General features: G+C 43.9%; 1 protein-coding gene across 1 annotated transcript in view; it reads left to right on the top strand.

Annotated features, from left to right (window-relative positions):
• The first annotated feature begins 1,038 nt into the window (after positions 1–1,038).
• Positions 1,039–25,138, top strand: part of LOC146971315 (semaphorin-6B-like) — a 36,628-nt gene continuing 12,528 nt past the window's right edge. Inside the window, exons 1-6 of the mRNA XM_085805747.1 lie at positions 1,039–1,488; positions 1,574–1,653; positions 22,061–22,184; positions 23,070–23,181; positions 23,984–24,044; positions 24,141–24,203. Of these exons, the coding sequence (XP_085661873.1) occupies positions 22,064–22,184; positions 23,070–23,181; positions 23,984–24,044; positions 24,141–24,203 (357 nt within the window). The 5' untranslated portion in view covers positions 1,039–1,488; positions 1,574–1,653; positions 22,061–22,063. The remainder of the gene's footprint in view (positions 1,489–1,573; positions 1,654–22,060; positions 22,185–23,069; positions 23,182–23,983; positions 24,045–24,140; positions 24,204–25,138) is intronic.

The raw sequence follows: 25,138 nt of genomic DNA, 5'->3' as shown, positions 1-25,138 counted from the left end.
GGTGCAACAATCTTAACTCAAGTTAGAATAGGCCTAATAATATTGTGTTAAAAATGTCAGTTATAGCCCAAAGGTTCTGCACTCAAAATATTAATTAGACAACATTCAGCAAAATGTTTTTGTATCAAAAAGACTAGGCTACTCATTATGTAGAAGTTTTGGTTAATCAATGATTAGATTTTTTACTTGATTATTGATGTATTAACATCAGAATGATGGGAGACAGTTGTGCAACTTAGTTGGGCAGTTTCTGTATAATCGTGCATATTGTAGAAGCTGTCTATAATTTTCATGCATTATCATAGCTTTATTTACTGCCTCTATAATCATCTGCTGCCCATCCTCTCAGACAGGACAAGCAGATCCATCACACACCTTTCACTCATTATGACAAATGACACTGATCATCCCCATCACATTACTGCTGTGAAGCTAAAAAGAAGGCAGAATTCTTTTCCCTTCAGCCACTACGAACCTCCTCAATGACTGTATGGAGCCAGACACTTCCCTGTTTATTTGTGACATTTAATAAATTTAGTGGGGTCAAAAGTATCCCACTTTTTTCTTGAATATAAGTGACAAACAAAATTACTGTTACTCTGCATTATTAGCACATGAAAAATGTTTGTTGCTTAAACATACAGTCCTTAGAATTAAATTGTATTACAATAATAGCCTGCATATTTATATTTATATTCTTATTTTCCAAAGATACCTGTTGGCAAATTTACACCTGCATTTTAAGTGCTGGTGAAGGGTGCATTTCTTTAAAAAAATATATCTTTGTACCCTATTGGAATATAGTAAGCAATATAGCAAGCATGTATGTTACATTGTCCTGTTATAGGCTATATTACATTTTACTAAACACATTGTGTTTCAGCTAAGCTTAGTGTTTGTGTCTCAACTTTGCTGAAAATCATCCAATGTGTAAGAGAGAGAGAGAGACGGGGAGAGGCAGAGAGAGAGAGAGAGAGAGAGAGAGAGAGAGAGAGAGAGAGAGAGAGAGAGAGAGAGAGAGAGAGAGAGAGGTGCTCCATTCATCATTGATCCACTGCAGGACTGTGTTTCAGGGGGTGTGAATTATGGGCCCCTGCTGTCACTGTGCCTGCTCTACGTTGGACATTTCACCTCGCCACTGTAAATTTGAAAAGGGGATTACGTTTTGCTGACTGCTGGTTTCAAAGCCGTAGCTTGACCAAGTGCAGACAACTGGCCGGTCCCCCCCTGCCAGAAGACTTCATACAGTCCGCAATTGCAGGATCTGGGATTTTTTTTGCAAGGGTCTGAACAAGGCTGCCGCGAATGAGAACGTGATCAGGATCACAGAAAACCCCCCTAACAGATTCCGCTTTACACCTATTGGGGACGGACTCATTCTCTCCTGGGGGAAAAAAAAAACGTTTTGTAGTTGACTGGGCGTATTGGACGCGCTCGGTAAACGGTGATGCTACGGCGACGCGCAGGAACCGTAGAGGGAAGAGACAGGTGAGGTGCGGCTGAGGAGCTGCTGTTATTTCAGAGAGGCTTTGGACACGGAGAGCCGTGGTATCCATCACCCTTTTCTCCACAGAGGGGAAGAGAAGCGACCGGAGAGGGCGAGTTGGCGACTGGCACCTGCCTCAGCCTCCCTATACCTGGCCATCTGGTGCGGTGAGTGTGCCAAATGGTGGGATTGAGAGATGGATAGGGTATGTGCGAGGGAGACGAGGGCGGTGGGGGGGGCAGGGGAGGGTGGACGGGATGGGGTGAACAGGTATACAGCATGTGCGCAATTTTATTACTGCCACCAAACGCGATGCTGCATTATCACTCCTCTGGGTTAACCAGTAGATGTCTGCTTGGCATCGTCTGGACCTTTGTGGACATGAACTGACTGCTCTTTGTGTCTGCTGCAAGTTTGGTGTTTTATTTGCATATCATATGCACATCTTTGTTGCATAGCATTGTTCCTTCACGTGTTGCATACGATCTTACAGTGAACACATAGGTCTAAAGTGATGTCTCAGCAAAAGGAGAGAGAGGGCTCACAATACTTTGGACACACATACATTGTAACACTGCATTGCAAGGACGAGTACATTGAGATCATGACCTGAGATCATAGGTCATGATATAAATGCCCTCAGGCGTTTTATTTAATTGCTCCCCTGTGTAAATTAGTAATGTGTTATATTAAATATTTGCCTTAAATGTCCTGTTAACAAGAGTAAAGGTCAGATGTGATGATTTGGAAGCTATAACGTCAATTGATTATGTCATTAATCACTCACAGTTAGAGTAACAGGAGTGGCATGATGCATGCACACAGCAGGCTTTTATTGGTATGGAGACAAAAGTCCAAATAAAGATAAAGAAATATAGTTAATTAAGACTTACACTGCCTAACTTGAAATTGAGGATTACTCAGATTGTGTACTAAAATCTCTGAAACCTTTTGTCAAAAATGTGCCCTGTTAAATAACTCCCCACCTAAATTGCATGCATGCACACTCTCAACCTCTATGGCTCCAGTTAAATGCTCACTCACAGCTGTCTTAGCTCTTGCTGAGGTGATTTAGTAGTTATATGTAATTTATTGTTTACAACTTCATCCTTCACACTAAAAGCCATCGAGTTCCGCAGGAGGACTATAACAGCTCCCAGCTGCTGCTGTTTATGTTTGTCTTTCTGTGCGGGTTGAAAGGGGGGGAAAAAAGAGAGATAGCGGGAGACAAAAAAAAGAAGATGGAGAGACTGAGACACAGACAGACAGATTGGAGAATACAAAGGATAAAGTGTGGCTGATAGCAATCTGGGATGTAGACTACAGAGGGATAGGCAGAGGATGTAAATGACAGAAAAAGAAATGATGGAGCGGAGAGCAGAGTGAACGAGCACTGAGGGAGAGGGGCTGCAGACAGCAGTCTGAGCGGGTGTGAATGGTCTCCCTGTTATCCCCACTGCCCACACAGACAGCCACACAGCAGCCGTGTGAGCAGGTGCTGACCCCACCACACAGCAACCACAGGGAACAACAGGTGCAGCCACTGTTTCCTTCAGCCTCCCTTTGGAAGGCAGTCTAACACCCGCCCATCCCAAACATACAGCTATACCAAAGGCTCCTAACACCAAAACACCCACAGCTCACACCGAGGGGAAAGAAATGGATGCTTCAGTGTACATTTAGGGACACAGCACGCAAATCCTAGGCTTGAGTAATTCCATTACAAAATTAATTATGCTGCAAACAAAGTTGGAACCAGTTGAAGCAATAAGGCAGAGCAGGCTGCAGGTAAAAGCAATCTCAGAGAGGGCCTCAGGGTGACACAACTGCCCATAGGGACATTTAATGAGCTCTATTGATCACATAGGGCCGTATTCAATCACACATGCTAAGCTGCAAATAGAGCACCTCAAGCACGAGAAGAAGAAAAAATAGACAGGATTGCAGCATAATTCAGCCTACCTACAAAGAGAGTAAATCAACAGCAGATTAATGTGTTGGGGTTGCTAAGGAGCACATTTCAAGAAATGTGTAGAATGACAGTCAGACATCAAGTGTGTGTGTCTTTGTGTGAGGCTGTGAGCTAAACAGAGTGAGATGAAACAGACAGAAGATGTTGGAAGGAGGGAGATGTTACCTAACAGCTCCTCTGCTCCTATCACCGAGAGAATACGTCAAGCAATCGGCGACAAATTGCCTCTCTTTACCTCTGATACAAAGAGAGAAACATTGACTGACTCAAACACTCCTGGTTCCTCTGCCAGGCTCTAATCTGCCTATAAACATGCACTTCTCTGTTTCTACTCTGCATCAGCCAACAGGAATGAGTTATTTATTTCCATCAAACCTGAGCTGATTTTTAAACTTAGGAAGCTATTCCCAAGCCAGCAAACATTTTTTTATTTAAATAACAGAACGTTTCTTGTAAACTTTGACCTATATTCGATGTAGATTTACATGTTTTCACTTCGTCAGGAGAAACTCTGCAAACTCTGCTCTGTCTATACATGAGGGAATGTCAATTTATGCTCTTTTAGTGTTTAGATAAACTTTAATTAACTTCTAAAACTTGCTGTATCAACTCCCATCTGCCCTAACAATAACCACCCCTGTCTGCGCCAGAAAGCAGACAGGATTACTCACTAATCCGATCATAAAGTAAAGCAAAGTTCTTACGAGGAATGCTTATTTTCCACAAAAGCAGGCAGATACAGTATCTTTTTGAGGTTCCAGTTTCATACAGAACACAGCGTTTATCCGGCGGGAGGGTTTGGTGGGATTCTTTATAGTGCAAAATCAACACTTGAAAGGGGTGTTGGAGTCTACGGACCCCAGGGCTGTAAGATCAGAGGGACCTAGCTGGGCAGGCATCTGCTGGGTGACCTCCTTCCAGTGGGGTCTTCGGAGTGTGGACATTAGGGAGTCATTGTGCAGGATTAAGGAGGCCAGAGGTTCAAGCGTCCTGCAGGCGTACTTTCTTTACTTGTCAGATACTAGCTTTTATCCCGAGACAGGTATTTAAAATAAACTCTCTCATGCAAAACATTCTCTGCGTTGATGTGAGGGGCTTTCAGGAGCCTAACGGAGCCTTTCGGACAAGTCCTTCCAGATGTTTGAAAGGGAGAGAATTAACATGATTGTTGCCACATAAGCAGAGGAGCTTTACCTATCGCAGGCTCTGCTGTAAATTGTCCGTGCTATCATACACTGCACGCCGCAAGATAAAAGATGTTCTGAAGAACAGGATGGCTGGTTCCTTTATCAGCCTCATATGCCTGTACGTAATAATGCCTTGCAGTTGTTTTCAATGTAAAAAAAAAAGAAATAAAAAAAGCCCTCAGATACTTTACAGTGGTCATGTATCTTCAGTTTTATGGCTCTCTGTCTGAACTGATTCCTCCCTAGAGGTGCAGGCTCTTGTTCATGCATCCTTGTGCACATTGTGTGGTCTCTGCACATGTTATAACACAGTGCCATGTGTGCTCAATTTGCAGTGTACTGTACTGTTCTGTCCATTGTCTTACCATAACAACACCTCCAATAATCCCACACATAGGGGTCAGGTAGATAATTGCATATGCATGGTCAGTGAATTCATATTTTATTTGTGTGTACTGTTTGTATGTGTATGTGTATGTGTGTGTGTGTTTGTGTTTGTCATAGTGTACAGTGTTGTGAGGGTCATGGCAGGTATGAGCTGGTTTGTCTCTCAAATGAATCATCTCTTTGCAGCCAGCTGCCTGGCATTTCAGCTGTGAGCGATAGCACGGCAACTTCGAAGGATAGAGGCAGTCTAATCTCTTACCTTTGTGATCTCATTTGCATCACAAAATTGCAAAGTGAGAAAATGACCGTCCACTCCGAGCTTTCACCGAGGCACTCACCCACGTCTCCACGCGCACAAGCAAAATAAGCAAATAACCAAGTAACCTTTTCTCAAATGCCACAGCTGAGGCACTTGACTTTTTACTTCTTTGCACAAAATGAACAGAGGTAGCTATATATGTTTCTCAGGAGCCGGGTTTATCTTCACATATTTTTGCTACTTTTGTTGTCCAACAAATTCAGAAAGCACCTTACCCAAAGGCAAGCTTTAGTTATGGCAGCTTAGCCAGAGGGATTTGGTAGACTTTTTTATTGGGAGATAAAGGCGGATCCGAGTCCTTTGTCTCCCAGCTACTCTAGATGGTTTTGTAGCCTGATGAAGCTTTGTTGTGGCTAATCTTTCTCTCTCCTTCATCCTGTCCTCTCCTATATCCATCCCTTCATCCCTACAAACACAACTTTTCTCTTTTAATTATTGCTTTTCATCTGGGGCCCGGTCACAACTGAGAGGAGAGGAGCAAAGCATAGCTGAAACGCAATTATACCTGCAAGGTGGAGGGAAGGCTCTCAGGGGAGGTGTCGTCTCCACGCATGAGTGTGTATGCCGTAGGTGTGTGCGTCTGTGCGTGCCCGTGTGCACATGTCAATCCACAAGCAGGTTCTTTGGCATTTTGATGTCTGTTGTTTGTCGCCCACCTATTGTGAGCTATGATCCTCTTAGCAGACTTCTGCCAAAAGAGCTATATTTACCCTTACTGGTGATCACAGCACACAGAACAACATGACGACAGTATGAGCTACCTTTCAGCCTGCGCCTCCTTTTACAGCAGCATAAGAGAAGGCGCTAACAGGGTATGAGATATATGGTAATGGCTGCCACATTGAAGCATTAGCACAGCCTATTTAGCATAGTCTTTGTTGAAGTGGAAAAATGAAAGGCAGGGAAATGTCGGGCAGTGGTCAGTGACACATAGAAACAAACAAACCCAAAAATATAACAAAAGAATGATGTTGATGGCTGGATTCTCGCTTTTCTCAAATAATCAGGACACTGATTTCAAGTAATAAGATGACTCCTCATTGTACAGCACGTTAGGAAATAACAATGGTTACCTCAAGACATTGTTACAGTAAGAAGAAGAAAACATGCTCCCCAGAGACAGACGTCCTGGACTACCTTGTACAGTAGAAAGTGCACGATGAAAGGGAACAATAACCATAAAACATAAAACAGATCAAATTCATAGATGAGAAACCCGTGTCACTGTCGTGTAATTAGACTGCATGTGTTTGACTGTGTGCGCGTAGTGTGTGTCTGAGTGTGTGCACTGCATACTCATGTGCTCGCTCAGAGCTGTGCAGTGAATGTATATGTGCTTACTGCAGTCAAACTCTGGTTAGTAACGTTTGCCCTTGCTGCAGCTTTCTACAGCACCATAAATGTGTGTGTGTGTGTGTGTGTGTGTGTGTGCGCGCGTGTTTACTATATTCACAGGGTCCAATAGGAGCTCACGAGTGGAGGTCCGTTTTGTGGGGACCATGCCGTTTTAAGATTTGGTTTTAGGATTAAGGATGGGGGTGAGGCATCGGGTTCTGATGATTAATGTTGAGGAATACGTACAAACATAATAAACAAGAATGTTTGTACGTTTGTTGTTTTCTTTTGCATTTTCTGTGCAGTTGTACCCCGTTGCAGCACCAGAGACACACGTGTGTGTTTTTGTGACCCAAATGTGTACCTGCATTTCTGAGCTGTGTATTTGTCCCACTGTGTGTACAGTACATGTCCGTTATCTACGGACACCTCTGCATCCATAGACTGCTGTGTGTCTGACATTAGCAGCAATTTGGTTTAGGGCAGAAGGCCTGATTGGGGAAGAAGTCTGGGGGGAGATGGAGCTCTCTCTGGCTAGACTCCAGCTCTGTCCATCCTATTTTAATTACCTATGGCACTCACCCAAGGGAATATCTCTCTCTCTTCCTTTCCGTCTCTCTCTCTTCTTTTCTCTTCTCTCTTTTCCTTCAGCTCCCTTCTCCAGCATCTCCTCTTTTCATCTTCCTCTTTCATTACTCATTCATTCTTGCTATCTCTCTCTCTCTTCTTTCTGTCTTTTTTTCTTTCTCACACATAACCCTAATAGCACACAGCTGCGTCAAAAGGCCTTTGCAGAGGTAACCTTTGCATTAGCATATAAATGACCCTGTAGATTGAATAGTATTTTAGGATATTTAACAGCCAAAGACAGATTCCCTTAACTCTGATTAGACTTGCGCTTAGGAGACAGGCAGCCTCTTGAGGGAATATCGCCTCAAACTTGATAAGATAAAGACTTGACACAGTGATTCTACTGTTGAGGAGAGCAGGGACGTGTGTCCTGGTGCACATTTGCTTTTCCTTGTGTTTGTGAATGACTTCATGTGAGCAGGTCTGCGAATCTGCAAAAATATCCAGCCTGTAAGCTTTGACACCATGTGGTTCTGATATTGCCACCTGTTCTGGGATTTATAATATACCATAATAGAACAAATGATTATTCCCACTGCAGCCATTTTGAATTGAAATGAAAATCTGAAGCTCCAGCATGTGGAATTAGCCACCGTTTACCAACTAAGCTAGTAATCTTTAATAAATGAGGAGACTACCACTCTCATATCGTTAAGATGAAGCTACAGCTATAGAAGCTTGTTAGGTTACCTCCGAAAATGAAAACAAGAGAAACACAGCTCCATCAAAAGATGATAAAAATCTGCCTACTGTACCAGTAGCCTATTTCTAAAGCTCATTATTAACACACCATATCTTTTTAATCCATTTAAAGACCACAGTGTGAAAATGTCAATTCACAGTTTTACATGGGATTAGCCAGACAGGGACCTTTTGCCAGGCAGAGATGACACAAAGCCACTGCTCCCAGCCAAAAGACAGATGGACACATAGCTTTGTATAAGACCATTAACTGTTGCAGGTTTTTCTGTCTTCTACTGTAGTCCTCGTGCTGCTAGGCTATAAGTTAACTGGATGCTGAGAAAAAGTGTTTATTTATGTGTCAATCCTCTCATCCAACTCTCCACCAGAGAACAGATTTGTTTGATAGAAAAGTTGAATTTGACTACAGTATTGATAGGTTTGTGGGCCAGCTAACTTACAGAAAGTGTTGAGCCCTTTCCAGATTCTTTAGATCTGTGTTCGCTGTAGACCTTTTTTTTTATTGAGTGGCAAAACTTTGAGCTAGATGCGGAAGTGCTTCAGTGTACTGTGTAGTTCAGCTTTCATCTTCAGGGAAGGGAATGAGAGATTTCTCAACTTCTATCATCAAAAACAAAGTCAGTACTTTTTAAATAACTTTTGACTCAGTCGCTAATTCTGCTTTACAGTATCTTTGGAGGTTAATGGGTTCATCAGCAAGTAGCACTTCCAAAACCAAACGTTAAAACATCCCCCAGATACCTGTGGTTTGAATTAATTCTGTACTTGCCAGTCATGACAGCGTGTGTTTTTACCTTGTGTGTGTGTGTGCATGTGAGTGAGGAGTCATGATGGAAAAATGTGGTCCTGCAGTCACCTATTGTAGTGGAAACTACTGCAAATTACTTTTGAGTGCTTTGCCAGGTGTTCCTATGTCTGTGGACAGATTTTGTCAGCGTGACAGCATCACAACAAGATTCACTAAACATTACAGGTACAGGTGGAGGTGAGATTAAAATGAAGGTCAAGTTTAAAAATTGGTGTGGTGCACCTCATGAGTGCTTGGTGCTCACATGGTTATTCGTACTCATGGGTCAGATGTCAACATGTTGATCTCTAGTTTTAGGATTGAATCTATAAAGTATGTGGCATTAGGTTTTTGTTTTGTTTTTTTACATTTTACCCATCAATTACTATAGCCAAACGGCTTTACCATCTAATCTGATTCACTATCTGGTCATTTCACTCTTTGTAACTCGACATCTGAGCTACACACCTGCAGTACATATATAACATCTTGAAGCACATCTTGGTGTTGTCAAAGGACAAACAGTGAGAGATGTATTTCATGGAGTCTTACAAAGTTTGTGTGAACTTTTATTTCTATATTTGTTTTGTATTCATCTGGAATCACAGTTTGATCGCAGTTAGAAAAACATCTGTCAGAGTTACGTTTTGTTCACCCCTTTCAGTTTTCAGTGAAAATAAGTTGTGAGTCTATTAATGAAGCTATAGTGTTCGCATGGTGGAGTAGTGAAGTGTGAAGGTGACCCACTTCTCCCAGTTTAGCCCTTGTCTGTGTCTCTACCCCTCAGGCCATTTTGCTTTATTCCGGGCTTCAACCTGCATACTGTCCTTAAGGAGGAAGTGTGTTACAAATGAGACGAGGATGATAAAGATTCTATTTCAGTCGAGTCTTCGTATCGATACACGCATATCTTTATCACTTTATACTATTGCATCCAACTTTGACTTTCCTGATTTATTTATTTATTTGTTTGGCAAAAAAGATAGTTTTCTTAACATGAATCCAGTTGGTTACATCACATTTGACCTTGTGTCGAGTGAAGTTATTTTAAATCAGCCTGACTGCATTTGCATTAACAGGAAACAATGATACAATGATCACCCACTTCAGTCAGACTGACAGATTCAGTCTAAACATGATATTATTGTTAGGAAAAGCAGGCTCAGCAGTGAGCATCTTTTCTAAGTCAGTGTCTGATAAATGTATTCTTGCGTTTTCAAATAATTTTTTCTGCTTTTGACCTATTGATTTCAAATGAGCTGTAGCCTACTGTCTTGCCAGGGTGTGGATAATGTGGAGACAAAATGCTTGCAGCTCCCCCATCCCCCTCCTTGCTGAGAGAGAGGGGACCCCCACCTCTTTATATTTGTCTCCATGTAGCCTATGTGTTCATGCACACTCAGATGAAGGTACATGGATCTGGATTAATACACAAGCGTATGCATCATTGTGCATGTGCGTGTGTATTTGTGTGTATTTGTGTGTGTGCCTGCATGTATGCTCACACGTATGTGTACTGTATGTGTTAGAGGGCGAACCCGCCCTCCTCGCTTTTACATCTACTGCAATAGAACATCTCTGCCTGGCTTTGCTATTGGTTGCTACGGTAACAAAGGCACCGAGTGGAGTGGCTGCAGCAGCTAAACAGAGGGCGAGAGACAGAGGGAAAGACACAGAAAATGAAGAGAGAGAGAGAGAGAGAGACACAAAGACATATTCAACAAAACACATCAGAAAACAAAGGTCAGATACAGTGATAAGTGAAATGTCAACACCAAAGAACAACGGTTTCAGACTTTACTTGTCCGGTTCCTGTCACACACATGTAAACATAGCTACATAAAGGACTAATTAACTGGGTGCAGCACAGGTTATGGCTGGAGCATCTCTACAAGCGGTGGCAGTGGCTGGCCGTAGCTATGTGTCCAACCGTGCCTTCAGACAGACTGCTGAGGCCATTTGTTTTCATGTCTCAGTGTTTTCTCAGGGTCAGTAAATGTTCCTCGGCGTGAATAGAGATGGTGCTCTTTATTCTGTCCCTGTTTAGCAGGATGAGGGTGTATTGATCTTGCTGAGCAGCTTTAATAGTAGTATTCTGTCTCTCAGTCTTGTTTTGTTAGTTATTCTGTACTTGAGGTTTTATTTTGTGACACACTCTAGCTATTTTGCTCTTGTTTTGATCTGGTAACTGTCCCTTTAAGAGAAGTGGATTTTGAGTTTGTTGACACACACTGCCATCTAGTGGCGTAAAACGGGAGCAGGAAGTGAGTTTGTATCGGCAGAGTATAGCCGAGTCTTCCTAACATGTCGTTCCTGTGTGAAGTCTGCTGTTTTCCTCACCTGTTGCGCTTGAGAAGGTCATAATCTGTAAGTTATGATTACGGACGTGTATTCGTGCTTTCATTTCATGTTATTACAGCCGATACGCTATTCTAATCAGTCAAAGCTACGTGTTATGAGTTAGCCTTTTGGTTGCTATTCAATACAGGTCTGTTGCTAACGTAAGTACGTGAATTGGTTATTTTGCATATTGCAATAGTTTTTTGAATGTGAAATGTATATTTTTACACTGAACTGAATGCTCTTTATTCTGTTTTCTGTTGTCACAGTTTTACAAGGAAAATGGTACACCAGTAAAGCTCAGAAGAATGCAAGTGACTCACGAGTGGTTACTGAAGCCATTTATGTTTAACTCGCTGCATAAGCTAAAGCACTCAGTTTAGCCGAGGGCAGAAGAGTAAAAAGATTATCTACGCATCGAGTGCATCGTCGGGGCCGGAGACTTTCCACGCCAGTGAAAGCAGACATGTCTACCCACGGAAACACCCCTCCGCTCTCCCAAATGGAAGTCAGGGTCAAAGTGCAGCTCAGCTTCATCACGCCGGTCCACAGCTAGCCTAGCTGCAGCAAAGGCACGAGCCGAGGCTGAAGCCGCCAGCACCAGAGCAGAGTACGCCAAACGCCAAATAGACATGGAGGTCGAAAAGGCACGCATCGAGATGGAGAAGACTCGGTTGGTGGCTACTATGAACGCCCTGAAGCAAGAGGGAGAGGCAAAAGGCAGCGCTCGCAGCAGCTAAGGTCTTGGAGGCTGCCTTTCTGGACCAAACAGAGTTTGTGGAGCCGCCAGAGGTTCCTGCTACAATAGACATGGCTGCCAGCCGCACTCAAGAATATGTAAACACTCACTTCCATAACGACACAACTATGGATGAGGACACAAAGCCTGATAAAAAGTGGGACATAAAACAACACCAACAACGTCGGGCCAAGCACGCCAGCAGCAATGGCACATGCATGTGAGTTACTCCCCCAGCTCTCCATGTATCAGACACCCCAAGCATCCCACCATCCCATTCGTTTCAGCCATATCAGAGCAGATTACACCCCAGCTCCATCTTCGCGTCAACAAACTGATGTATCAGACCTTGCTGTGCTCCTCTCACGTCGTGACCTCCTGACAGCGGGACTCACAGTGTTTGATAACAGGCCAGAAACCTACATAGCATGGAGATCTATGTTTCGCAACGCTACTGGAGATTTGAACTTGAAATGCTGCGAAGAGCTTGATTTACTTACCAAATGGCTGAGCGGTGAGTCTCTCCAGCATGCCCTGAGAATTAGAGCCGTCCACGTGAGCAATCCAGAAGCAGGTCTTCAACGTTTATGGCAAAGACTCGACAGAAATTATGGCTCACCAGAAGCCATCGAAGCTTCTCTGTTCAATCGCCTGGAAAGCTTTCCCAAAGCTGCTCATAAAGACAGTCACCTCCTGCAGGAGCTTGCAGATCTTCTCCAAGAGCTCGAAGCAGCAAAAAATGAAGGGTATCTACCAGGCCTCAGCTTTCTCGACACTTCAAGAGGAATAAACCCAATTGTGGAAAAGCTCCCAAGTGGCCTGCAGGAGGCGTGGGTCAGAGAAGGTTCGAGATATAAGAAAGATCATAAAGCTCACTACCGCCTTTCTCCTATTTTGTACAGTTTGTGAACAACCATGCTGAAATGAGGACAGACCCCAGCTTTATTCTGCAAAACTGCGGCACTGCACACATGAAAACAGAAAGGCTGCTGGTGAGACAAACACGCTTCAAAGTTCCCGTCACAACGAACAAAACACACAGGTCGGTGCAACTAACAAAGAACCTCCCTCTCTTGACCCTAATAAACAGTGTCCAGTACACAAGAAGCCACATTCACTCACCAAATGTAGAGGGTTTAGAATGAAGACACTAGATGAGAGGAGGGGCCTACTAAAGGAGCTGTCAATCTGCTACAAGTGTCTCTCATCAACAGAACACAGGGCAAAAAACTGTAGAGCTGTTATTCACTGTGTAAGTGCAACAGTGATTCACACATTTTCCGCCATGCATGCTGGGCCACCCCGTGGGCAGATGCAGGCCCTGACAACCTACCAGGGGCTCATGGCGGGGAGCCGGATACCCTAAGCCCCACAGTGACCACATCCAGCTGTACTGAGGTGTGTGGACAAGGACTACAGGGGAAGTCTTGTTCAAAAAATTTGCCTGGTAAATGTGTACCCCTGCTCAGCCCCCCATGAGAAAAGAAAAGTGTACGCAATCTTAGATGATCAGCGTAACGCGTCATTGGCCCGCTCCACCTTTTTTGATATGTTCAACCTACACAGTGAAGCCCTCCCATACACAATGAAAACATGCTCTGGAACAGTGGAACACACTAGGGCGCAGAGCTCACGGCTTTGCCATCGAGGGCATAAAACAGAAAAGTGTCGATGTCACTACCCATACTTACAGAATGTAATCAGATCCCAGACAACAGGAGTGAGATACCCACTCCTGAAGCTGCAGCTGCGCATCCTCACCTATCTCTCATGTAGCCACACAAATACCACCCCTTGATCCATCAGCCGACATCCTTCTCCTGCTGGGCCGAGATGTGATTCAGGCTCACAAGGTTCGCCGCCAGATTAAACGGCCCAAACGAAGCACCTTACGCCCAACAGCTCGATCTCAGGCTGGGTAATTATCGGAGATGTCTGCCTTTCAGGAGCACACAGACCCACAGTAAATTCCTACAAGACAAAAATACTTGACAATGGCCGCCCCAGTTTTCTAGTTCCCTGTGAAAGCAGAATCTACACCAAGGGAAGGTTCACAGAAGACAAGCCCTTTTTGTGACAGCACGCAACCCCAAGATGAGCTGAGCATATACATCTTTGAACAAACAGCAAATGATGACAAAACTGCACTCTCTGCAGAAGATGAGTCGTTTCTGAATGTTATGCACAATGGGTTTGCTAAAGATGATGCAAATAACTGGGTGGCTCCCTGCCGTTTCGTCATCCACGACAACGCTTACCTAACAACAGAGAGCAGGCTCTCAACCGCCTCATGTCACTACGCAAGACATTAAAGAGAAAGCCAGAGATGAAAGGCACTACGTGGAGTTTATGAAAAAAACATTCAACAAAGGACATGCAGAAAAGGGCTCCTCCGCTCAAACCCCACCAAGAATGTTGGTATCTCCCAAGCTTCGGGATTTACCATCCACAAAAACCAGGTAAAATCAGAATTGTCTTCGATTCAAGTGCTCAGTGTGGAAATGTGTCTCTCAATCAATCAAGTGCTACTTAAAGGCCCAGATCTTAACAACAGTCTTGTAGGTGTGCTTGTCCGTTTCAGAGGCGAACCATATGCGGTGATGGCTGACGTGGAGCAGATGTTTCACAACTTTATGGTCAGGGAAGACCATCGTGATTATCTGCGCTTTTTGTGGTTCCGCGATCACGACCTGGATGGAGAAAGTGGACGAGTTTCGAATGACAGTTTCATGTGTTTGGAAACTGTCCATCCCCCTCAGTTGCCATTTATGACTCAAGAGAACTGCTGTGGAGGGAGAGAGGGAGTACGGCAGCGAGGTGAGGAGTTTATTGAGCGCCATTTTTACGTAGATGATGGGCTAAAGTCGTTCGCCTCTGAGCATGAGGCAATCGACGTCCTGTGCAGAGCACAAAAAATGCTGGCTCAGTCTAACATCCGTCTCCACAAGATCTCGTCTAACAGTCCTGTAGTCACTAGTGCGTTCCCAGGTGAAGATCTAGCTACAGGTCTGCAGGGACTCGAGCTTGGACAGCATGCCCCTCCCATGCAACCGCAGCCTCGGAACTGGGCTGGAACTTGTCCACAGACCAGTTTTCATTTCAAGTGGAAATAAGTGACAAGCCCTTCACTAAACGTGGCGTACTATCGGTCATCAACAGTTTTGTATGACCCACTTGGGTTCGCTGTGCCAGTCAGCATTGAGGGACGCTCCATTTTGAGAGAGATCTCCAAGGATGTCAGTGAGTGGGATACTCCGCTACCAAAGGAGAAACAGGACAAGTGGCAACAGTGGAAAGACTCTCTAAAGCACCTAGAACAGCTCAAGGTCTCCCGTATGTATACATCCATCTCACTGTCCAAAGCAAAAAGAAAAGAAATGCATGTTTTTTGTGATGCATCCACAAAGGCAGTCGGGGCAGTTGCCTATCTGAAACTTACAGCTGCTGATGGACACAGGGACGGGGGCTTTCTCATGGGCAAAGCTAGACTGGCTCCGAAACCAGACATTACCATTCCCAGGTTAGAGCTCTGTGCTGCCGTGCTGGCTGTAGAAGTTGCAGACATAGTCCAAGCAGAGCTTGATGCTACATTTGATGAAGTAAACTTCTACACAGACTCCAAAGTAGTGCTGGGCTACATTTTCAACGAAAAGAGACGCTTTTATGTGTATGTACATAACCGTGTGGAACGCATCAGGCGCTCCACTCAGACCCACCAATGGCATTATGTGCCCACACATTTAAACCCAGCCGACCACGCCACACGTGGACTGCCTGCTGACCGTCTTTCCAGCTCTACATGGCTCAGCGGGCCCCCCTTCCTTACTGACTCAGGCCAAGGTAAAATACTGGAAGCGCCCTTTGAGCTCATCAGCCCCGAACAAGACACTGAACTGCGTCCAGAGGTTGTGTCTTGTGCTACCGCCCTGTCAAAAGGAACGCTCGGAGCTGCAAGGTTTGAAAGATTCTCTAGCTGGAGTCGTCTGTTAAAGGCCATCGCCAGGCTACTCCACATAGTCACATCCTTTAAAGCTGCACCCAAGAGCGCATGCCATGGATGGCACAAGTGTGACAAGAACATCACTGAAGAACAACTCCAGCAGGCCAAAGCCATCATCATTCGTGCAGTTCAAAGTGAGGTGTATGCAGATGACATCAGGCACATAGAACGTGGTGTGAGTCTGTTCCCAAACAAAGCCCACTTAGCAAACTGAATCCAATCATGGACACTAACATGATTCTCCGGGTGGGAGGTCGGCTAACAAAAGCTAAACTCACAGCACATGAAACACACCCCATACTCATCCCCAGTAAACACCACGTAACTCAGCTCATAATCACGCACTTTCATTCTCAAGTACGCCACCAGGGCAGACACTTTTCTGAAGGCGCAATCAGAGCTGCAGGTTTCTGGATAGTGGGTGGAAAAGAGCCATCAGCAGTGTTATCTTTAACTGCGTTACATGTCGCAGATTAAGAGGCAAACGACAAGAACAGATCATGTCAGATCTGCCCAGAGGACAGAATGTGCACAGACCCTCCTTTCACATGTGTAAGGCCTTGATGTTTTTGGCCCCATGGCCCGTCACAGTCAGAAAAACACGTGGAAGTCAAGCAGAAGCTAAGAGGTGGGCTGTAATCTTCACATGTATGAGTATATTCGTGCCATACACATTGAAGTAATAGAGTCAATGGACACTTCGTCGTTTATTAATGCACTGCGACGTTTCTTTGCCATCAGGGGTGCTGCCAAGCTGCTCAGATCAGACTGTGGTACAAATTTTGTGAGCGCTTGCAGAGAACTTCAAATTGACAAGAGGGGCTGTCACAATGACAAAATCAATACCTACCTCGGAGATAGTGGTTTGTGAGTGGCATTTTAATCCTCCACATGCCTCCCACATGGCTGGATCATGGGAGCGCATGATCGGCGTCAGTCGGCGGATTCTAGATGCAATGCTGCTACAACATGGAAAGGCCAAGCTCACACATGAGGTGTTAGTGACTTTCATGTCGGAAGTCTCTGCTATAGTTAATGCAAGGCCACTCACAACAGTTTCCACTGATTCAGAACACCCTGAGATTCTCACTCCTGCCATGCTGCTCACGCAGAAAGTTGCCATGCCTGTAGTCCCCCCAGGTCACTTTGAGGACCGTGACCTGTTTAGAGCACAATGGAGACGTGTACAGTACCTGGCCAATGTCTTCTGGGGACGATGGAAGAGGGAATACCTCAGTGGACTACAACCTCGTCGCAAGTGGAGACACCCAAACCCAACCTACAAATAGGAGATGTCGTCCTACTTAAAGATGGGCAAGAGAATAGGAACGACTGGCCTCTTGGCGTTGTTGCAAAGACCTTTCCTAGCCAGGATGGAAGAGTGAGGAAGATCCAAGTCAAGATAGTCCGCAACGGCGAACAGAGACTGTACTTGAGACCTATCAGTGAAGTCATCCTGCTGGTAGCGAAGGACCATCACCTGAAAGAACATGTCCTTTGAAAACAGTGGGTGTTGGGTTAGATGTGACATCCTACTGATGTCAGACGGGAGTATTCTGTCTCTCAGTCTTGTTTTGTTAGTTATTCTGTACTTGAGGTTTTATTTTGTGACACACTCTAGCTATTTTGCTCTTGTTTTGATCTGGTAACTGTCCCTTTAAGAGAAGTGGATTTTGAGTTTGTTGACACACACTGCCATCTAGTGGCGTAAAACGGGAGCAGGAAGTGAGTTTGTATCGGCAGAGTATAGCCGAGTCTTCCTAACATGTCGTTCCTGTGTGAAGTCTGCTGTTTTCCTCACCTGTTGCGCTTGAGAAGGTCATAATCTGTAAGTTATGATTACGGACGTGTATTCGTGCTTTCATTTCATGTTATTACAGCCGATACGCTATTCTAATCAGTCAAAGCTACGTGTTATGAGTTAGCCTTTTGGTTGCTATTCAATACAGGATCTGTTGCTAACGTTAAGTACGTGAATTGGTTATTTTGCATATTGCAATAGTTTTGAATGTGAAATGTATATTTTTACACTGGAACTGAATGCTCTTTATTCTGTTTCTGTTGTCACAGTTTTACAAGGAAAATGGTACACCAGTAAAGCTCAGAAGAATGCAAGTGACTCACGAGTGGTTACTGAAGCCATTTATGTTTAACTCGCTGCATAAGCTAAAGCACTCAGTTTAGCCGAGGGCAGAAGAAGTAGAGATGCACAGTGCAAATATGAGTATGTCCGATATACATGAAAGGCCACTTAAGCATTTTAGGATGGGGGTCATGCCCAAACATTAAATAGGTAATCGTTCGGTAGATATCTTTCACATAGCTTGTTGGCTCAACGGGGGGCTGTATAGAAATTCCCAGCATGCCACTCACCCCCTGTCATTCCTGTCAGATCGAGCTTTGGCAGGTGAACAACAACACACTGGAGGAAAAAGACTATGAAATGGAGCTCAGTCACGGCCAATGAGGACAAAACATATGGACAAACTGATAAGAGGTGCGAGCAGGTGATTATGCTTCTTCACATGTCCTGCTGATTGGTTAATGATGTGAGTGTTAGCAGGTGATTTGCTAATGGGCTGGTTGATGAGGCTAGATTACACTGCGTGGCTGTCATCGGCATTACATGCATCCCATGATAACCGTGTCAGTGTCACACCATTTAATCCTATCTCGGCAACATGATTTGACACAAGTAGCATAACACCCTTTCTTCTCTCCACTCACTCGTCTCTCTTCCCTCAATTTCCTGATACTCATTCTGTCACCAGCGGTCTTTTTTTCATAGCTTGATGAGCTGGAGGTCTGTTGCAGGAGGTATCTCTCCTCCTGTCTTTTTTTTCTTCTTTTTTGTCTTTAACTCAAACCTTTCATCCTCCTCTCTTTTCTGTCTTTTCGGCTCAGCGGGGAGAACTAAGAATGCTTGATAACCAAACGTCAAAGCGCTGCCCTGAACCTCTTTTTATAGCCCAGAGCGTTAAAAATACTGCCTTTGTCATGGCACTAGCCAGCAGCAGAGCTCTAATATGCTGGCCTTGGCCCAGATCTGATGGTTTATCTTATGGATCAATAACCTTAATCAATATGCACTCTAATGAGGAGGCTTCATCAATGATTGGCCACAGGGCTTTAGTATGTTGCAGTTTGACTGTGTGTGTGTGTGTGTGTGTGTGTGTGTGTGTGTGTGTGTGTGTGTGTGTGTGTGTGTGTGTGTGTGTGTGTGTGTGTGTGTGTGTGTGTGTGTGTGAGAGAGAGAGAGAGAGAGAGATGGTGGTGGGGGGGGGGGTTAAGAGGGTAAGAGACTAGAGATGTCCAGCTTTGAACACTGGACTTTTTTTTTCTGTCTTTATTTACAGGCTTTTAGCAGATTGACTCGGCAGACGTACAGTATGTTGGATAGTTTGCACAGATTTTTAATGCAAATACCAATAACAGTGTATCAATATTTCAGGAATACAAGAACATTATTGGCGAACTTTCAGTCAGAAGATATGTAGAAAAGTTCATGTTAATGGATTTTAAACACAAAAGTTGATATTTTAGTGTATTCGTCTAGTTAAGTATAATTTTGCTTCAGTGTGATATTCTGTGTGCTACAATCTTTTTAGAAGATGTTCTGTATCTGTTGTTTTGGCTACCGGTACTTGACAGCAAAACGTATGCTGAATTAACTATTATCAGTCCCTTTTTGCAAGGTACTCATGGATGTATGGAAAACAACTTACTTTAAAAACATAATTATTCTCATGGAAATTTTGAAGTAACACGTACGTAACTATATGAAGTAGGCTATATGTCATGTTGAACGTGTGTTTATATCTGACTGAGATCAAATCTCTGACTATTGTTATTTTTAGCAAACAGCATGATTTGGTGAAAAGCAATTAATGTGACAAAGCTAGTCTGTAACCAAATAATAGCTAATCTCACTAGAAACATGCTTGATTTAATCCCACGCGCCCTTCCAGTCCACACAAGGAAACTGAATTTCATTTTAGGCATCAAATTTGTGTCCCTCTCATGAAATGGCCATAATGAAATGAGGCAGACCCTAAACCAGACTCAATCAGTTCTTCTCCAGGGAATCCCAACAGAGAGATGAAACAAACCACCACCACCACCACCCCATCTCTCACTACCCCCCACCCCAGGGCTCCTCCAATGCATCTGATGAGGGGGAGGCTTAGGGATGTCAAACCTGCAATCTCTGAGCTAGGATTTCATTTGAAGTGGCCCCTTGTGTATAGTCTGCAGCCCACATTGCCTCACTGATGTCTTCAAACAGCTTGTCACTCCATCTCATGCACAGTCTAAAGTGTTGGCAACACAGGTGAATGTGCCTATATATGTATAGTGTGTGTGTGTGTGTGTGTGTGTGTGTGTGTGTGTGTGTGTGTGTGTGTGTGTGTGTGTGTGTGTGTGTGTGTGTGTGTGTGTGTGTGTGTGTGTGTGTGTGTTACAGCTAGGAACATCAGTGTGCTTCAAATAGCAGATGTCATCACCTTAGCAACTAACAGATCTACATCTACCTCTGGTGTTTCTATCTGCAAAAACAGGCACGGGGATTTTATCATGGAGCAGACGAGCTGAGAGATATAAAAGAAAGAGAAATGAAGGGAGGAGGTGGGTGATGGAGGTAGCAGGTCCAGGGGATGAAGGAAAATAAAGTGGGGGTTGGGGTAAAAGTGTAATATGGCATTCAGGTTCATTTGATGGGAACAGCAGTTGTTTTGCTCATATTATTTTCTTCAGTAACTTAACTTTTCTTTTGTGTTCCACAAGACCCAAGAGCTTCATCCCTTTTTGTTTTCCTCGTTTTATCTTGTCTTCTCTTTTCTTCTCTTTAAGCCTCCTCTTCGCTTTCTAAGTATCCTTGCATCAAAGCCAGTTTGCTCTGCCACACATGCTGTGTAGCTGAGCCACAGGCGTTTTGAGTAAATGCATAGAAAAACTTTGAGTCAAATATGCATTTGATGGCGTAGCTGCCACAGTTAAACTTTACATCTGGCAGTAACTTATGTACACCAGGGTTATTGTACTGCGTTGGTTTGACAGGTGCACAAAATGCTGGTATTTATCAAAAGGATTTTTGTTGACCTTTTGACCCCTTAACATGTGTTTTTAGCCACACTAGCAGTAGCTATGGCTGTATAGATGGCGGTTGGTCCACCACCTTCATTGAGACGAATCACTTCTACTGATTCTTTGACTTTGACCACCACAAGGTCAAAAGTTTGGTTTATGGTGAAACACATTCACATGTTCCCATCAGCTACAGATGTGCCTGACCCCATCAAATGTTGGCAACATCGGCACATTAGCACTGTTAGCATGCTGGTGTTAGCATTTAGGCTCCACATTTGCTAGGAAGACTATAGACTTCCTTGTCCGTGTGTGTGTGTGTGTGTGTGTGTGTGTGTGTGTGTGTGTGTGTGTGTGTGTGTGTGTGTGTGTGTGTGTGTGTGTGTGTGTGCGGCGTGCGCATGTCACACACTGTAAATAACCTTTTGGTGGCCTTTAAAAGACCAAAAACAGTTTCCTCCTTCTTTTTCTTGCTCACGATTTAGGGCATTCTTGACCTTTGACCTTCCACAGACAATGTCCAGCTTGGCCAAGTCACTCGCTTCAACTCTCCTTTTAAATGCCCTCACTCTCTGATCTATAAAGTCCAGCTCTTTCCTGTTTTGTGGCCAGTTACCAGTAATATAGCCACCAGATGTCCACATAGATACACAATGGGTGAAAGAAACATTACCACCCAAAGTGGCTTTGTAATCCTGTGAATGTGTTGTCTCTTGTTGTGTTATATGGCTCTGAGATTCTCCTTCAATTCATACTGTTTGACAATGGAGTGACATTTCTGACAATAGACCCCCATAACACCATTAAAGCAGACAATAGGAACACATTAGCTCCCTGCTGAAGCCACGGTGGTGGCACCAATCACCGCTGACCCTTTCCTTACACACGCACAGACACACCTACACACACAGACACACACACTGACACACATACACCTGTTGGAATAACTCTGTGATGAGAAATCTATCAAAATGTCAAAACACAAATGCTGCTTCACCCTCACATGCATGCGTGCACGCACACACACACACACACACACACAGAAATATAGGCACAACAATGACATTTCTCTTCCCATCTCTCTTTGTTAACAGTGCATGTGTGCTGCTGCCATGGCGACCGTGGCTCCTCCCCTCACATTTCTTCTCCTGCTGCTTCAACTGGCTGATGGCTCATTCCCAGAGGAGCCCAGTCCACTCAGCTACGTTCCCATAGAGGGTATGTGTCCTTCCCCATGTGTGTGTACGTGTGTGCACGAGTGTGTGTGCGCAGCAGTGATTAATGGGTCCACTGTATGTGTGGAAATCAGAGGGTTAAGGGTCAGACTGTTGGTGTGCAGCTGTTTTTGTGGGTTTTTAGCCACGCTAGCAGCCTGGCTCTCTGCCTTACAGACCTCACTCCATCCCTTTGTAGCAGTAATGTAGATTAATGAATAAAAAACAGAAAGATTTCAAGGAAGAAATAAAGACTGCTATAGATGTTGAGAGGTGCAGTAAGATTAAAAAGTGAGAGACAGTTTGGATGGGGTGATACCGAAGGCTGAGGAGTGGAAGAGGGAGGAGGAGGAGACAGGTGGAGATGGATCGCTATGTCCTCTCTCCCTCCCCTGCAGTCAAGGACAATGAGACGCTTTCCCAATCTGTCTCCTGATGACGAGGGCTCCCTGTGGAGACTGTTGTCCTCCTCTTCAAAACTTTATCATAGTCTAATATTGCCACTTTCTCCCATCCACCTCATCTGTACTCTCTCATTTATCTGATAGGTAGACGGGGGGGGGCAATTTTTTTTGTTTTTACAATGAACTAATAATAATAGCAATTACATACAGATTTTTCTCATTATGTAGAAAATCTGCAGCAAAAACACTAAGAGAGTAAAAGTCTGTTGTAACTGCTACACCATTCGTCTCTGCCCATTATCTCTGTTTGCCTAAACAAAAGCATCAGGAATGAGTGAGGACACCATTAAAGTGAAGGTTAGGGAGGCTATTTCATGTCCTATACTCTCTCAGCCGTCAAAGTATCCTTGAGCAAGAGACACTTAATTTCTGGATGTTTTAGAAGCACTTCATTCTCTCCGTCCGTCTGTCTGTGTTGCTGTCAGTGGTGAGGAGGTATCCGGTGTTCCTGGGCAGAGCTCATCGTTCAGCTCAGAGGCAGGAGCTGCACATCCAGACGGTCCTGCAAGTCAACCGCACACTCTACATCGGAGCCAGGTAACCAACGGCAACCGCCTCCAACTGTGTGTTACTGACGTGTTCGCATTAATATCCTTTGCTTTCATTTGATGCCACGGCTTCCATCTGCTGTCACTTCGCAGAGTACATTTTCAGTTTGTTCTGCTGAGGTTGTGTTCAATCTTGTTTGTTAAATGTCAAGTGGAAGCTGTTTGTTCACATTTACTCCTCTACATGACACAGCCTCATACATGTGGTAAGAAACAGCAAAAAATATTTGATGATAAAATTAAAAAGTTTGAAATGGAGTTGCCTTTAGATAATAATGAAAATAAAATAAATAATTCAGAATAATTCTGAAATATGACATACCCCCCCGCATTAGTAGAGAATAGACTACAGTGCCTCGTGCTGAAAAGAAGACTAATAAACAACATATGAGCAAATAAATAATATAATCCTCCTCATATGAAAGAATATTGAAGATTTAGCCTGTTTGTCCAGGTCAAACACGCATATGGCATCCCAACAGATACAGCACAATGATCAAAATAAATAAATAAAGTAAATGAAATTAAACAAAAAACAACAGCAGTTCTTCTGCATAAATCAAATTAGATTTAAAATAAACCTTTACTCTGTTCGTCACCAAAGAGTAAATAAATCAGTTTTATTTTGAAATGAGTTAAAAGTAGACATACTGAAAAAACTGCATAGTGTTGCTGTATTAACACCTTATCTGCTCTTATCTATATTATAGGCTATAGTTACATATCCTAATCTATTGATATATTAGTAATTATATTGAGACTGATTTGTTGTATGTTTTCATGCTGTGCAGAGATGATTTGTACAGAGTGGAGCTGGACAACATGGTAGGGGATGAGATGTTCTACAGCAAGGTAAGACTTGCACACACACACACACATACAAACATATACAGTAATTGACAATGTATGTGTGAGCACACTACATATTGTGACTGTGTCTCATCCCAGAAACGGACTTGGGAATCCAATAAGAACGACATTCGAGTGTGCCGGATGAAGGGCAAACACGAGGTAAAGTGCTTTTTACACCACGACACTCTGACTTTGAGAGATGCACTCATACATGCATCGACACTATCCAGACTATCACATGCATGGACAGACACAACAGCTGTTATAGAAACCTTATTTCCTCTGGGTGCACCTGCGGTATTTACACAAATTTGATCTTGTTGATACAGAATCGGCTCGTCACTTAATCATGCTAACTCAGTGAAACGTAGCCCAGGCCGAAAACCTGTGCATGAAGCTTGAAAGCCATTTTGTCGCACACCTGCGATTGCGATGTGCCAGCTTTTTTTCTCATTCATATCCTCTGAGCAAGATGACGAAGATGTCTGTCTGTTAAAAGATGGTTGATAGTGTTGTGAGGTATGAAGGGACTGTGGTCACATCTGCAATTTCAGAGGAAGATCTGATGGGATGGTAGCCCAGCTGTCAGGGTGCAACCTAAAATATAAGCCTGGTCGTCCAAATGTAGCAGCGCCACCTGCAAAATCCAATTTGGGCAGAAAAAAGGATGGCAAAAGAAAAAGAGGCAACAGGAAACATTATAGAGCAAACTGAGCAGAGAGAGTGACACAGCCTCAGGGAGGAAACAGTAATTGAAATCAGTTGAGGAAATGAGGTAAAGGTAGGGAATGTGTGAGGAAGAAACACATAAGAAGGATAAGACAGCCACCAGGTAGTAAGAAAGAATCAGAGAGACAACAAAAGGGAATGATGTGTTGCGGAAAAAGAAAAAAAAAACACCGGAGGAAAGAAGAAAAGATTGTGGAAAAAGAAAAGGATTTAAAGCTGTGATAAAAAAGGAACAAAGAGCAGGGGAGGACCAGCCAAAAGGTGGACATGATGGCATGAGAGAGTGGGAAGATAAAAGACAGAAAGGTGAAGAGTATTAGCTCTAACTCAGACGAAGAGATCAAATCATAAAGCCTGTGTGAAGG

This window comes from Trachurus japonicus, chromosome 17 (assembly GCF_045865225.1).
Source record: "Trachurus japonicus isolate A0001 chromosome 17, Traja_1.0".
Taxonomy (NCBI): domain Eukaryota; kingdom Metazoa; phylum Chordata; class Actinopteri; order Carangiformes; family Carangidae; genus Trachurus; species Trachurus japonicus.
The sequence above is the reverse complement of the archived record's forward strand: the minus strand, read 5'-3'. Positions and strand labels throughout refer to the sequence as shown.